The 12,892-nt window shown below is 67.7% G+C and overlaps 3 protein-coding genes across 16 annotated transcripts in view; 2 read left to right on the forward strand and 1 right to left on the reverse strand.

The window, feature by feature from the left end:
* Positions 1-627: 627 nt before the first annotated feature.
* On the forward strand, positions 628-3,660 carry NDUFAB1 (NADH:ubiquinone oxidoreductase subunit AB1). The gene is made up of 5 exons (XM_072878488.1): positions 628-810; positions 884-1,006; positions 1,196-1,283; positions 2,513-2,624; positions 3,482-3,660. Exons 1-4 carry the CDS (start codon positions 664-666, stop codon positions 2,602-2,604), a joined length of 450 nt encoding a protein of 149 aa, XP_072734589.1. The 5' UTR covers positions 628-663; the 3' UTR covers positions 2,605-2,624; positions 3,482-3,660.
* Positions 3,661-5,277: 1,617 nt separating this feature from the next.
* LOC140659245 (uncharacterized) lies at positions 5,278-12,412 on the forward strand. 3 transcript variants are annotated; one of them, XM_072878646.1, is made up of 11 exons: positions 5,278-5,457; positions 6,414-6,533; positions 6,711-8,645; positions 8,798-8,910; positions 8,997-9,055; positions 9,208-9,365; positions 9,529-9,694; positions 9,769-9,960; positions 10,887-11,111; positions 11,703-11,856; positions 12,083-12,223. In XM_072878646.1, the coding sequence occupies exons 1-11, from the start codon at positions 5,409-5,411 to the stop codon at positions 12,155-12,157; spliced, it is 3,246 nt and encodes a 1,081-aa protein (XP_072734747.1). In that variant the 5' UTR covers positions 5,278-5,408; the 3' UTR covers positions 12,158-12,223. The 3 variants fall into 3 exon arrangements, with proteins under 3 accessions (XP_072734747.1, XP_072734746.1, XP_072734745.1); XM_072878645.1 differs by lacking the exon at positions 5,278-5,457 and adding an exon at positions 12,276-12,412 and having other exon boundaries at positions 5,795-6,533; positions 12,083-12,186; XM_072878644.1 differs by lacking the exon at positions 5,278-5,457 and having other exon boundaries at positions 5,795-6,533.
* A 252-nt stretch (positions 12,413-12,664) lies between these two features.
* The window catches only part of TNRC6A (trinucleotide repeat containing adaptor 6A), a 53,674-nt gene continuing 53,446 nt past the window's right edge, over positions 12,665-12,892 (reverse strand). For all 12 annotated transcript variants that reach the window (XM_072878641.1, XM_072878636.1, XM_072878635.1 and 9 more), the window contains one exon: positions 12,665-12,892. This exon is cut by the window's right edge and continues 2,062 nt beyond it. The gene's annotated coding sequence lies outside the window, so the exon portion shown is untranslated.

Raw genomic sequence — 12,892 nt, forward strand, 5'->3', positions numbered from 1 at the left:
GCCGCGCCGTGCCGGGGGCTGCTGCCCCGGGGGGGGCGGGTGTTGCTGCCCCGGGGGCGGGTGTTGCTGCCCCGGGGAGGGGGTGTTTCTGCCCCGGTTGGGGGGTGGTTCTGCCCCGGGGGTATTTCTGCCCCGGTTGGGGGAGTTGCTGCCCCGGGAGGGGGGTATTTCTGCCCCGGTTGGGGGGGTATTTCTGCCCCGGTTGGGGGGGAGTTGCTGCCCCGGGGAGGGGGGGGCTCTGCCCCGGTTGGGGGAGTTGCTGCCCCGGGGAGGGGGGGGCGCTGCCCCGGGGGGGGGTTGCTGCCCCGGGAGGGGGGAGGGCGCTGCCCCGGGGCGGGGGCTCTGCCCCGGTTGGGGGAGTTGCTGCCCCGGGGGCGGGGGGCTCTGCCCCGGCTTGGGGAGTTGCTGCCCCGGGGCGGGGGGGCTCTGCCCCGGTTGCTGCCCCGGGGCGGGGGGAGTTGCTGCCCCGGGGGGGGGGGGGGCTCTGCCCCGGTTGGGGGGGAGTTGCTGCCCCGGGGGCGGGGGGGGGGGGGCTCTGCCCCGGGGCTCCGCGGGCACCGCTCGGCGCCGCCGCCGGCCGCCAGGGGTCGCTGCTGCCGCCGCCGCCCCGCCGCGCGCGCGGGCTGGCGGGAGCGGCGCGGTGCCCGCTGGGAAGAGGTCACCATGGCGGCCCGTGTCCTCTCGGCCTGCGTCCGCCGCCTCCTGCCCCGGCCGCCCCCGGCCGCCCCGCGGCCCGCCGCGCTCGGCACCCTCTGCCCCCGCCGCCCGCGGGCCCCGCCGGGCGCGGCCCCGCCGCAGCCGCTGGCGCAGGTAAGGCCCGGCGCAGGTAAGGCCCGGGGCGGGGGGCGGCCCGGCGCTGCCCGCTGCTGCCCGTCTCTTGCAGGTGCCGCGGGCGGCCTGGCCGCCGTGCCGCCGCTTCTCCGACCTGCCGCCCCTGACCTTGGCGGACATCAAGGACCGCGTCCTCTACGTCCTCAAGCTGTACGACAAGATCGACCCGGAGAAGGCGAGTGGGGCCGGGCCGGGCCGGGCCGGGGGGCGGTCGGGGGGCCGTGGGTCCGTCCGCCGGGCGGGCCGGGCCGCTGGCAGCTCCGGGCGCCCCCGGCAGCCGCTCTCCGCAGGCGGAGCTCCTGCTCCGGGTTCTGTCGTACCGAAACGTCTGCGGCCAAGTGATCCTCGACTTTCCTTCCCCTAGCTCACAGCTGAATCGCACTTCATGAAGGACCTGGGTTTGGACAGTCTGGACCAAGTGGAGATCATCATGGCTATGGAAGACGAGTTTGGTAAGTCAGAGCTGCGCGTGCTCGGGCTCACCGCTGCCTTTTCCTGGCTAATCCTTAAGCGCAGCTGTAGCAAGCGAGGAGTAGTTCTTTTCTGTGAATGCCAACGTGGACCTTTCTCTGGTGTAATTCCAAGAAAACGGTGCGGTTCTCAGTCAGTGAGAACGTGCGCTGGCCGCCGGTGCCACCGGCGGGAGTCGGGAGAAGGCGTCCGTCCGTCTGTCTGCTGCCGAGCTCGGCCCCTCTGGGGGCACTGACTGCCTTTCTCCCTGTGCCCCTCCTGGGCACCACCCGTCGTACTGCTGGGGGGGAGAGTGGGGACAGCAGCGTGCAGGCGAGGGCAGCACGCGTTGCGTGTAGCGTGGAGGCTGCATCTGGAGCTGGTCTTGGCTCCTGCTTGTGAAATCACAGATATTCCAGGTTTTTCCTCACCGGAATTTTCTTCATCCTCCGTACTTGATGCTACTAGAAAAAAGTGGGGTTTTTTCCTTATTACTTTATATTCCAAGTTTCTTTTTGGTCTTCTTCAGGCTTTCATTTGAAGCTCTTAAATTCTGGCGTACATGCCTAATCTGTCCCATCAGGTCATAGATGTCCCTGGGGTTTGGTCTTTCTCTGAAACCTGGGCAGATGTTTCACTTCCAGAGCGTTTGCTGATGCTTCATATTTAATCCACTTACCAGCACCACGGGTGGAGCGTTAGTGTGCGGCCATGCGGACTAGAAAGAAGAACCTAAATTTTCTGGAATGTGTTTCTGACCAGTTCCATGGCCGAAAGCCCTTGTGCTCCCTGCCCCGGCTGCGGCTCTGTACGAGCTGTTGGCTGTACGAGCGCTCAAGAGCAGACTCTGAACCTGAGGGGCTTCGGGCCCTGGCTTGCCTGGGGTTACCAAGAGCATCCCCCTCCTGTCGCACACGGGTGGCTGTGGGAGCTCTGGGAAGGCGTTGGTGGCTTTGAGGAGGCGTGAGGGGCACTCGCCGGCTGGCTCGGCAGCCCTGCTCCCTGCTGCGTCTGCCTCGTCCCTTATCCAGAAGCAGTGTCGTGTAAGGCAGAACGCGGCTTGAAACTTGGCGTAGTAACGAAATGCTGGCTCCGGGTGACGCAGCTGAGCAGCAGCCCCTGCCTGGCTGTGCCCTGCCGAGCTGCAGGCATCTGAGCCAGCAGTAGCTGCTTCCGTTAGCCTTGCTCCTGTTTCCGTTGTTTTGGGCTAAATACGTGCACTTTCTTCCAGGATTTGAGATTCCTGATGGAGATGCAGAAAAGCTAATGTGTCCACAAGAGATTGTAGATTACATTGCAGATAAGAAGGATGTTTATGAATAAAAACAGTTCTTCAAAGCCGGGTGAGTAGAAGTGCGCTCCTGTGAGCGTCTCGGGTAACGGCGGCGCGCACGGGGTGCACGTCCACGCGTGACGCCTGCAGCGGGGAGCGTGTGGCGTGAGGCGACTGGACGACTGGAGCCTGGCGAGTCTGGGAGGGAGCTGGCAGTAGCTGCCTGCTCTGAGCGGGGAGGATAAAGTATACGTGTTTTCCTGAGGCTTCTGCTGTTGGAGGGAGGATGTGGGGCTCGGCGACCTTTCCTCTCGCCCTGCGTGGCACTTCAAGGTTATCCACAGGTCTTTTGGTCGCTGGCGAATGGACTTTAGTCATGAAAGTCCATCTTGTCAGCGCTCCTCGGCCATGTGCAGTGCCCGCGGGGTAGGCACCTCCAGAGGTGTGTGACAGCACAGCTCCCGGCTGCCCGTAGCGACCATTTCCTCCCCACCAGCCGGAGGCTGGAGCAGGAAAGGAAACGGGCGGGAAAGGGTTATTGGAGCGACTGGCCCTCGGGGTGCTCTGGGGCTGCAGGGGAAATGAGCCGGTGGCCTCAGGCCAGTGTGCAGCAGCAGATCCTCCACGGTCCTGTTTGTTCCTGTTTGTTCCCGTGTGCGCTTCAGGCCTCCCCCCCGCTCTCCTCCTGGGGCAGCGGGGGAGCTGCGCCCCTTTGCTGCGCTCTGAGCCAAGGTGAGAATCCCAGCGATTCTAAAGACCTGTGGGCTCGATTCTCGAGACCTGTGGGCTCGTTACGTGCCTGCTTTTGGCATTCAGCTTGTCTTGTCTCTGCCTGACCCACTTCTTCTGTGCCTTAAAATGGTAGCTCTCGGTCGATGAAATATTAAATATGTGATGAATGATGAAATACCACATTTTTTTTAACAGGAGATGATGTCTCTACCACCAGGACCGGGCTGGTGTCAGCGGGTATGAATATAAGCGCACATGCTGTACCGTTGCTGCTTTCATCAGAAAGTTGTACTTGGACGTTGTATTTAAAGCTGTCTGAATGTGTTGTCCTTTAAAAACAAGAAAAAAAAAAAAGGAATAAATATATAAGACCATTGTTGTGTGGATGGCTTTTCTGTTTCACGCGCTGTGTCGGTGGCTGGCTGCGTTGGTGTTCAGCGTGTGAAGGGCAGTTCAGGGGTGAGTAACTGACTTGGCTGGAAACGCCCTTCTCTAACCCAGGCTGCGACCGGCGGCGCAGGCTCTGCTCGGCCGGGGCCCGTCACCCCACGGGATGAAAGCGCCGTGGGCCAAGCGCAGCGGGAGGTGTGTGTGGGTCTGCCGGGCTCTGAGCGTGTCTCGCCGAGAGCGTTTTGCCCTTCGTCCTCTCGACGTGTGTGAAAGCACAAAGCGCTGTGCCCTCTGCCGCTGGCGTGACCGCTCTTCCCCCGATCTCGGTGCTGGTGGTGTCTGCGCTTTTTAATAAACCGCCCTTCTGCTGCCTTTACTGTTTATTTCATCGGTGCTGGTAAAAACAAGTTCCATTTGAAAGGCTTCTGCTTTCCTGATGGAAAATAAAGGGGGGAATGATTTTCCTGCTGCTGAAAAGCAAAATCGCATCAGTGTTTCTGTGAGCCCAACTAACCTCAGCCCCGGAGGCTTGCTTTAAATCTCTCCCGAGACAGAAACAAGTTATTTCTGGACGCTACACAGTGTTTCCTCTGAGCCAAGAAACACTTTCATATGTCAAGAGGCACTGCTAGGCTGTGAGCCAAGAAAGCGTCGCTCGATAACGTATCCTCCTCTGGCAGTCAGGGTGGCGGATGATGGAAAATAGACGCGGGTCTGTTGGTGCGGCACATGGTGCCTGAGCGCGGTGTGGGTGTTCTCGGGGCTTCCTCTAGAGCTGCCTTTCACTTTTAAAATCGCACGGTGCTGAGCCCTCGGCCAGCTGGGTGACCCTCTGCCTCCAGGGCCCAGGTTTCGCTTTCGCTGTGCGCCAGGCCCGTGCCTTTGGAAACTCCGTAATCGCTCCGTCACCCCAAACGCGTTCTGAAGCATTTTCTGAACGGGCTGCGCGGTGGAACGGGGCGGGGGGAAACCGGTCGTTTTGGCCGCCGTGCCTGCGGTGGTTCCGAGGTGCCTGCTCAGAGGCAGGAGGGACGGCGGCTGCAGCACCGTCCCTTTGCGACCCAGGCGCGCCGGTGCGGTGGCTGGTTCCACGTGCTGGCGTGGCCCCGAGCGATTTGGTGAAGGAGCCGCAGCCAGAAGCAGCCGGAGGTGCCCTCGAGGAGCCTTCGCCCTGAGCCGCACCCGAGGCGGGGCCGGGCCCGGCTGGAGGCGGCCCTGGGGCAGCCCGCGCCTGGGAGCCCTGGCCGTTCCTAGCGGGGGCTCCTCCGGGACAAACCCGTTGGTTAGAGGCGGGTGGGCGGCCGGCGTCTGCCCGCAGAGGAGCGGAGGCCGAGCTCTCCCCGGGCCCCGGCACGGCGCTGCCGCCCTCGGTGGGGTGCGGGGTGCGGAGCCGGGGCCCTGTCCCCGCGGCGCCCCCAGCCCGGCCTGCGGGGCCGCCCCCGCCGGTGCCCCCGGGGGTCCCGCGGCCCGAGCTCAGCCCGTCCGCGGCCCGGCGCTGCCTTCGGGCCAGCCCCGGTCCGCCCGCCCCCGGGCTCCTCCGGGCAGCGCGCCCGGGGGTCCCGCACTCGCCGCCGGCCCCGGGGCAGGGGCTGACGGGGCGGGGCCGGGCCCGGGGCCGGTGGGGCGGGACCGGGCCGGGGGCTGCGGCTCCCCGGCGCCTCCGCCCCGCCGCAGCGGGGGCGGGCGGGGGCTTCCTGCCGCCGCCTGGGCAGAGCCGGCAGCGCCGCCCGCCATGGAGCGGCTCCGGCTCCCGCGGCTCCCGCGGCTCCTGGCCGCCGCAGGTGAGCGCCGGGGCCCGCCGCTGCCTCCCCCCGGGCGGGGCCGGCGGGGGCGGGAGGGCGGCGGGCGCGGGCGGGCAGCGGCCCCGCGCCCCGCAGCCGCGGCCGGTGCGGCGCCGGGACCCGCCGCCGGTCCCTCGGCGGGGGACGCCGCGCTGGGGCGGGGGGCGGCCGCGGGCCCGGCGGTTCTGCGGCGGCGGGGGCCGGCACCGGCAGCGGGCTCGGGCGGGTCTGGGCTCCGCGGTTGCCGTGGGGCGGGGGGGGCGGGGGCTGCTCGGGCGTCACCGGGACCCGCCGGGGTGGGCTCAGCCGCGGGGTCCCGCGGGCACGTGCGGGCGGACAGGCGGGGGGCGGCCGGTGAGAGCGGCGGCCCGGGGCCACGCCGCCAGCCCGGGCTGCTCCGCGGCGTCGACGGCGGAGGGGCGGGAGCCCCAGCGAAGGCGCTGGCGGGGAGCGGGGCCCGAGGGGCTCCTGGTGACCCCAGCCCCGCCGAGGCGGGGGACCGCCCGGTGAGCCGCCCGCTCCCGCCGGAGAGCAGCCGTCGCTGCGGCGGGGAGGCAGAGTCCTGCGCAGGGCGACGGCTGGCGCTGGCCTGGCGCTGGCCTGGCGCTCTGCCCGCGGAGGCGGTGGTGACAGCGTTGGCGCGCGGTGGCTCTGCCGGCGGCGGTTTGGTTCAGGGCAAAATGGGCGCTTCCGGCACGTGGCAGAGCGTGGCCGGGCGGGGCGGGACTCGGTTGTCGGTTGGGACGAAGGCAGGCGGCTCCAGCGGCCTTTGGGCCGCTCCTGAGCGTCTCCTTCGGCAGCGCGGCCCAGGGCTGGCGGGGAGGAGCGGGGCCCCCACCTGCGCCGGCAGCTCCTGGGGCGGTGGGGCCACGGTGCCCCGTGCCCGGTGCCGATGCCCACCGCTGGTGCGCGATGCCCGAGGCCGGTGCGCGCCGCTCTCTGCCCTCTCTCCCCAGTGATCGTGGAGTGCTGTGCTCGGCTCTGCCCCGCTCTCGGCAGCGGGACGGGCTCCACGCTGGGCACTGCCGTCCCCTGCGCCCGCCCAGGGACCGCGGTTGGGGAGCGCTGCCGGACAGGTACGGCTGGGGCTGGGGCTGGGACCGTCCCGCTCGCGGCCCTTCCTTTGTGGCACCGCGCGCCGGCCACGTGCATCAGTGCCGCGCTGGGGCCTGGGGTGCCGAGCCGGCGGCTGTGGGGTGCTGGCTGTGGGTCAACCCTGCTCAGCGTCCCCCCGCTTCTGCCTCTGCCTGTAGATCCAGAGCGAGGAACCGGCTCGGGGCGAGTGCCGACGCCAGAGGCCGCAGGGCAGCTGCAGACAGAGGCTGAGCTGTTGCCCTTCCCTGGGACCCCCGCTGGGACCGGCGAGCCCCCCGGCCCCCAGGGGAGCCCCGGAGGCCCCCGGGCAGGCGGGGAGGGGACGGGGCCCACGGTGCGGGATGGAGCAGCCACCGAGCACCTGGGGCTCCTGCTCTCTGCAGGCACCGCTGAGCAGGCAGCTGCGGGCAGTGAGCGGCCGTCTCCTGCCAGCCCAGGGGTGACCAGCGTGGGGGCCCCAGCCCCCGTAGAGCCAGACACAGCCCCTGCCACCAGATACCCCCCCAGGACTGACCCTGTAGGAAATGTGACGGCAGAAGGTGCCACGACCCTGCAGGGGACCCCCTCGCATTCACCATCCCCCGTGACGGTGCCTGGCCCTGCCAGGGGGCAGCGGGGGTCCCCCAGCACCCTGCTGGGATGGAGCCCCATGGCGACAGCACCCGTGCAGAGCCGGAGGGGCTCACACGGCCCCTCATCCCTGGAGCCACGGGCTGGGGGGGGGCTGGGTGCCACCGTCCCACTGGGTGACAGCAGCCCAGGGACTCACCCAAGCATCGCGTCGGCCGCAGACAGCCCTGTGCCGGGGACGATCGGGACGTCGCCCTTTGCGGGGGGGCTGCAGAGGCTGCTGACCCCCACAGGGACACTGGGGGGGACACGCCAGGGGCTGCCGGGGCTGGTAGGAGGACAGGGCTCTGAATCCCACCCGTGGCATGGGACGGACGTTGCCTGGCAGGGTCCCCGCTCTGCCCCTCGCCCCTCTCCGCCATCCCTGGGGGCTGGTGGCCGTGGGGGCCCTGTGGCCAGCACAGCCCAGCCAGCCGTGGGGACGGGCCCAACCTCGCTGCCTGCCGCAGGCAAGGGGTCGGGTCTGCCTGTCCCCACCGCCCCAGCCAGCATCCCAGGGGTGACATCCCTCAGCCTGGGGGGAGCCCTGGACCCAACTGCAGGAGTCTTGGGGCCACCCGACACAGAGGGTCCCCCTGAGCGTGGCCACGTCCTCCTGGACCAGACCTGGCACCCACCAGCCGTGCCGGGGCAGCCCCCCACCTTGGTGGCCCCGGGCAGCACCGCTGCAGCGCAGAGCGGGGTGCACCGTGCCAGCCTGGGGTCCCACCGCGTCCCCCTGTCCCCACAGCCTGCCCCAGCCGGCGGCTCTGCGGCGCCCACATCACCGACCCCACAGCCCTCCCCGGGCACCGGCTGGGGTGTCCCGGGGCTCGGCCCCGCTGCAGGCACCCCCCCGGCAGGGCCGACCCCAGGGCTCTGGCTGCCCTACACCGGCTCGGGGGGGGATCCTGCTGGGAGCCCCCGAATCGCGAGGGGGACGCCGGTGGGGGAGGGCGATGCCAGGCCCGGGACAGCGACTGCCCTGCCGAGCTGGCAGCCAGGCAGCCCCGCTCCCCCCACGGCCACTGGGGCCCCCCAGCAGCCGGCTCCATCCCAGCCTGCGTCTTCCCTGGGGCTGACCACCGCTATCGGCATCCCTGCCACCGCTGTCGCTGCCGCCACCACCGTCACAGCTGCCACCACCATCCCAGCACTGCTCGGGGATGTGGGGACGGTCACGCCGGATCCTGGTGCCACGGTGTTGCAGGGGAATGCGTCAGGGCTGACGTGGGGGCCCCCGACTCATCTGCCCACCGTGGAGCCAGGACCCCCCCAGCAGCCCACCGATCCCCCCGGGACCCTGGCCCCTCATGGGGGCCCCGGGTCCCCCCCAGCAGCCGGGGACACAGACCTGGTCCAGCCGTCGAGCAGCCCTGGAGGGTGGCTGGATGCTGACACCCCCCGAGTGACGCCGGCCCTGGCCGCGGCAGGCAGGGCCCCCCGGGTGTTCATCGTGGAGGATCAGCCACCCCTCCTGAGAGGTGGGTCTGGGGGGGTTTGGGACCCTCTGCCTGGGCACGGTGGGAGGAGGGGAGCTCCGAGGGGCCATCGGCTTGGGGGTTCAGTGGTGGTGGCCCCCCGGGGTGGGTGGTGTGGGTCCTTGCCATGCTGATCCCCGACTCTCCTCCCGCAGCGTCCCTCCTCCGCATCCCCTGTGAGCTGGTGCTGGACATGGGCTTCGTCCCCGCCCTGCAGGACCCCGGGTCCCGCGAGCGCCAGGGTCTGCTGCACAGCTTCAACCGGACGGTGAGCGGGGACAGGGCCCGAGGGGGCTGGGGCTGGGGCTGGGGCCAGGGCCAGCCCGCCGCACGCTCAGCTTCCTCCCTGCACAGGTCGCGCCCCTCTTCACGTCGGTGCCTGGGTTCCTGCGGCTGGAGGTGACGGGGATCAGGTAGGTGCTTGCGCGGCCCCGCAGCGCGTGATGCTCCCCGGCGTGGTGGGGCACGGGGAGCATCGCGTTGCGGGGCCGTGGCGGTGCCGGGGTGCGGTGCCGGAGCTGGGGGTCCGAGCCACCCCTGGGCTCACCGTGGGGCGTCCCCGCAGGGAGGGCAGCGTGGTGCTGGAGTACGACGCGCTGTTTGCAGCGGAGCGGGTGCAGGTGCCAGGGCTGGGCTCGCTCCTCAACGCCACGCTGGGCTCTGGCGGTGTCCGGCCGGGGCTGGTGGTGGGCGCTGCCCCCGTCCTGCGCAACGTGGCTCTGGGTGAGTGGGGGGCGTGCACAGGACTGCGCGGCCACCGGACCCTCCCGCGGTCCCCGGGGTCCAGTGCCCGGCCGGGGCTGGGCGCAGGGCGGGTGTGTGCCTGCCCCCGGCTCTCTGCTTGGCGGGGAGGGGGTGGCACGGCCGAATCCCCTCTCTGTCTCAGCGGAGCGGCCGCTGGACCCCTGTGCCGTGCTCTTCGCCTGCCGGGCCGGCTTCGCCTGCGTGGCCGGGGCGGACGGGAACGCCACGTGCACCTCCCTCTGCCACCGCGACTACTGCAAGAACCACGGCATCTGCACCCACCCCCGCGACCACGGGCCCCTCTGCCAGTGAGTGCCCCCGGGGCCGGCCCTGGGGTGACGGGTGCTGTCCCCCCCGCCGGCTGATGCCCCCCTTGGCGCAGGTGCCCCGTCGGCAGCGATTTCTGGTTCATGGGGCTGCGCTGTGACTACCGGGTGACGCAGCAGAGCCTGCTGGGCATGGCCGCCGGGGTCCTGCTCAGCATCGTGCTCCTGGGCGCGGTCATCGCCGCCATCGCCATCCGCCGGTTCAAGGCGCTGCTGCTGGAGGCCAGGGCTGACCAGACCCGCAGCAGGTGGGGTGCGCTGGGCCCGGAGCTGGCGTCCGAGGTGGCCCTCGAGGGTGGGATGCTCCTGCGGGGGGGGCTGAGGCCCCTGCCCCTCCCCGGGGGTGCTGGGGGGCAGCGGGCGGCAGCTGCGGCCCCACGCGTGGGTGCCCGGGGGCGGCACGGCCCACCCGGGGGCAGGGAGAGCCGCGGCCGGGCTGGGCTTGGGGCCGAGCTCTGCCAAGAAAAACACTCTGCGGTGGCTGATAGCGGCGGGCGGGAGGTGCCGGGGCGGGGGGACCACGTGCGGGGCCCAGGAGAGGCTGGTCCCAGCGCCCCACGGAGCCGCACGGCCACGGCGGTGCCCCCCGGCTGGGCGGGGGGGGGACGGGACGGGATGGGACGACACGGGGATGGGTGTGCCGGGGGGGTGCTCAGCCCCACGCTGGCCCTGGGGAAGCAGCGTGCAGGAAAGGAGTGCCCGAGGCTGCAGGGCTGGATGTGCCGCTGCCGGCTCACTGTGGTGGGGAGATGCATGAGATGTGCTGATGAGCCCCCAAATACAGGGTCCCAGGGCCTCCCCCCCCAGTGCCTCCCGTGGGGAAGCACAGGGTCCATCCACGGCCCCCGTGTGCCGGCTGCCTGGGCTGGGCTCAGCCCGGAGGGGCCGCGGGTGGGAGCAGGGCTCCGGCACAGCCCCGCCAAGGCAGCTGCCCGGGGAGCTCGGGGGACCGCGCTGTCCTGGCCCTGCTGCCCTCCCCACCGGGGTTTCGTAACGTGCCACGGGGGATCGTTCCCGAGGAAACCACCGCAGCAGCCGCGGGGCTGCGGCCAGATGATGTTCCGTGTCACGGGCTCTGTCCCCACCCAGGGTGCGGTGCTGTGAAATTTGGGTGGAAACCCGCGCTCCGTGCTTGCGGTGCGGTCACCGGGGTCGTGTGTGCCTCGCCCCGCAGCTACCGGCGGTTCTGCCGGCTGGACGACGTCTCGGCCCAGTACTGGTCGCGCTCCTGGCTGCCCTCGGCCAGCTCGCTGGACAACCCGGCCTTCAGCAACTCGGAGGAGCTGCTCCACTTGCAGATCCTGGACAACGGCTGCTGCAGCTGCCGGGAGGACTCGGGCATCACCGACAGCGCCAAGCATCGCCCCGTGCCGCCCGCCCGCCCCGCGTGCCGGCCCAGGTAGAGGGGGGTTTGCCAAGCCTGCCGTAGCAAGGTCTCGTCTTTAATTTGCTCAGTGGGCAGGGGTGAAGCAGAGCAGTGAGGGGTTTTGGGGGCACAGCCGCCTGCCCTGGCACCTCTGCTTTGCAGCCAACCGTGTGCTGGCCTCCCTGTGCTTACCAGCAGCACCGTGGAGCTTTAACACCGCAGCATCCTTTGCCGTCCAAGGAGAAATAAGTGGTTTCTTCTCCCCCCCCTAAGGAGCTTTTGTGTGATGGGGATGGGTTTAACAGCAGAAGGGTTCACATCTGCAGGAAACAGGGTGGTAAATGCGAGACAGTCTCATAATCAGCTTCCAGGGGTGTAAATGGAAAAAAAGGCCCTGGAAGTTTCCCGTCTCATGAGCCAAGGGCACCCGCGGGCCCTGGCGAGCTGCGAGCTCGGGAGATCGGCTGCAGACAGGCGGCGGCGGTGCAGCGAGCACATCGCCCACGGGAGCAAAATACCTGTGAGCAGAGTCCTGCTCCTGAGGGCCCCAGGCTGCTCTCAGCAACAGCTAGACTTTCAGCCCCCTCTCCCTCTCTTTTAATTTCCGATGAATTTTCTTCCCAGTTTCCATTACGACTGGGACACGAGTTCCAGCAGCATGAACGATCCCATGGTGGACTCGGGAAAAGCCAGCGATATCTCAGTGTCAAGTTGGCCCATGGAGCCCATCCAGTGGACACCCTTTCCTCTCCTCCATCAGCTTTCCAGGCAGCGACCGGTGAGCAGAGCGTGCCATGGAAGGGGCTTTGAGTTTTAGCTTGTATGGACGGGAGCGCTGAGAGAGCCCGTGCCCCCTCCCTGGAGCGGGTGTGCAGGGGTCCCTGGCTGCACCCCGTCTCTCTCTGTCCCGGGAGGGTGACAGCGGCAGCGGAGGGAGCCTCCGAGGGAAGTGCTGGGAGCCATCGGCTCCTGACCAGCACAAGACCAAACTGCTCTCTCCACAGCACAAAGCCAGACGGCCTCACTCGTACTGCGAGGGGATGGAGCTGGTCAACCTTGAGAGGAGCTGGACGGCCTGAAGACCACAGCCCAAAGTACAGGCAACAAGGTTCAGCTTTTAAAACCAACCACATTTTATTTCCACGTAACAAGCTCAGTGAAGGAATTTCAAACACTTTGACAATACAATCAACGCAGGTGTGATGTCAGTTCCACTCGCGGCAGAGTCCTGGACGATTATCTGCCAAGGTTTTCACCCCTGTTTCGGACCAGACTTCAGAAGCCAGCTTTGGCTTGGGACAGTGTATTTCATAGTAAGTAGTTACAGATAAGTGTCTATAACACACAATGCTGGCATCCAACAGAGTTAAATGACTTACATCCGGCAATTTGAAAATAAAGTCTAACAGATTTTTGAAGTCACATCATACTATGTACATATATGGTCTGCCCTATAGCCATTTCAGAACAAGCTAAGCCACTGTGAAAAGTGAAATACAAATTAAGCGCTGCTGCATTGTTCATCATGATTAATGTAAATGAGGTATAAATTTAAACACCAGTACGTTTTAAGCATTAAAGTTTATTTTCCAAAATGCTCTCCTTATTCGCAAGTGTCCTCTTGAGCATCTAGCTGGGCACAAATGGTGGGGTCATTTGAGAATGGGGCATTTGAAGTATACCGAGGAGGAGGGCAACAGGATCCCAAAGGTGCTCGAATAGAAAAGGAAAAGCAAGCTGCAGTTTTCTACACTTATATTCTCATCTCATAGTGGGCACGTTGAGGGAGATTTTTGCTAGAATAAAATGCAGAT

The sequence above is a fragment of the Ciconia boyciana genome, chromosome 13, assembly GCF_034638445.1.
Source record: "Ciconia boyciana chromosome 13, ASM3463844v1, whole genome shotgun sequence".
Taxonomy (NCBI): domain Eukaryota; kingdom Metazoa; phylum Chordata; class Aves; order Ciconiiformes; family Ciconiidae; genus Ciconia; species Ciconia boyciana.

Excerpts from the sequence above, each read along its gene's own strand:
- NDUFAB1 (XM_072878488.1), top strand. The coding sequence starts at position 664 with ATGGCGGCCCGTGTCCTCTCGGCCTGCGTCCGCCGCCTCCTGCCCCGG. Across the intron at positions 811-883 it reads CGCCGCAGCCGCTGGCGCAG|GTGCCGCGGGCGGCCTGGCC; the intron begins GTAAGGCCCGGC and ends CGTCTCTTGCAG. Across the intron at positions 1,284-2,512 it reads GGCTATGGAAGACGAGTTTG|GATTTGAGATTCCTGATGGA; the intron begins GTAAGTCAGAGC and ends ACTTTCTTCCAG.
- LOC140659245 (XM_072878645.1), top strand. The coding sequence starts at position 6,350 with ATGCCCACCGCTGGTGCGCGATGCCCGAGGCCGGTGCGCGCCGCTCTC. Across the intron at positions 9,366-9,528 it reads CCTGCGCAACGTGGCTCTGG|CGGAGCGGCCGCTGGACCCC; the intron begins GTGAGTGGGGGG and ends TCTCTGTCTCAG. Across the intron at positions 11,112-11,702 it reads CGCCCCGCGTGCCGGCCCAG|TTTCCATTACGACTGGGACA; the intron begins GTAGAGGGGGGT and ends TTTTCTTCCCAG.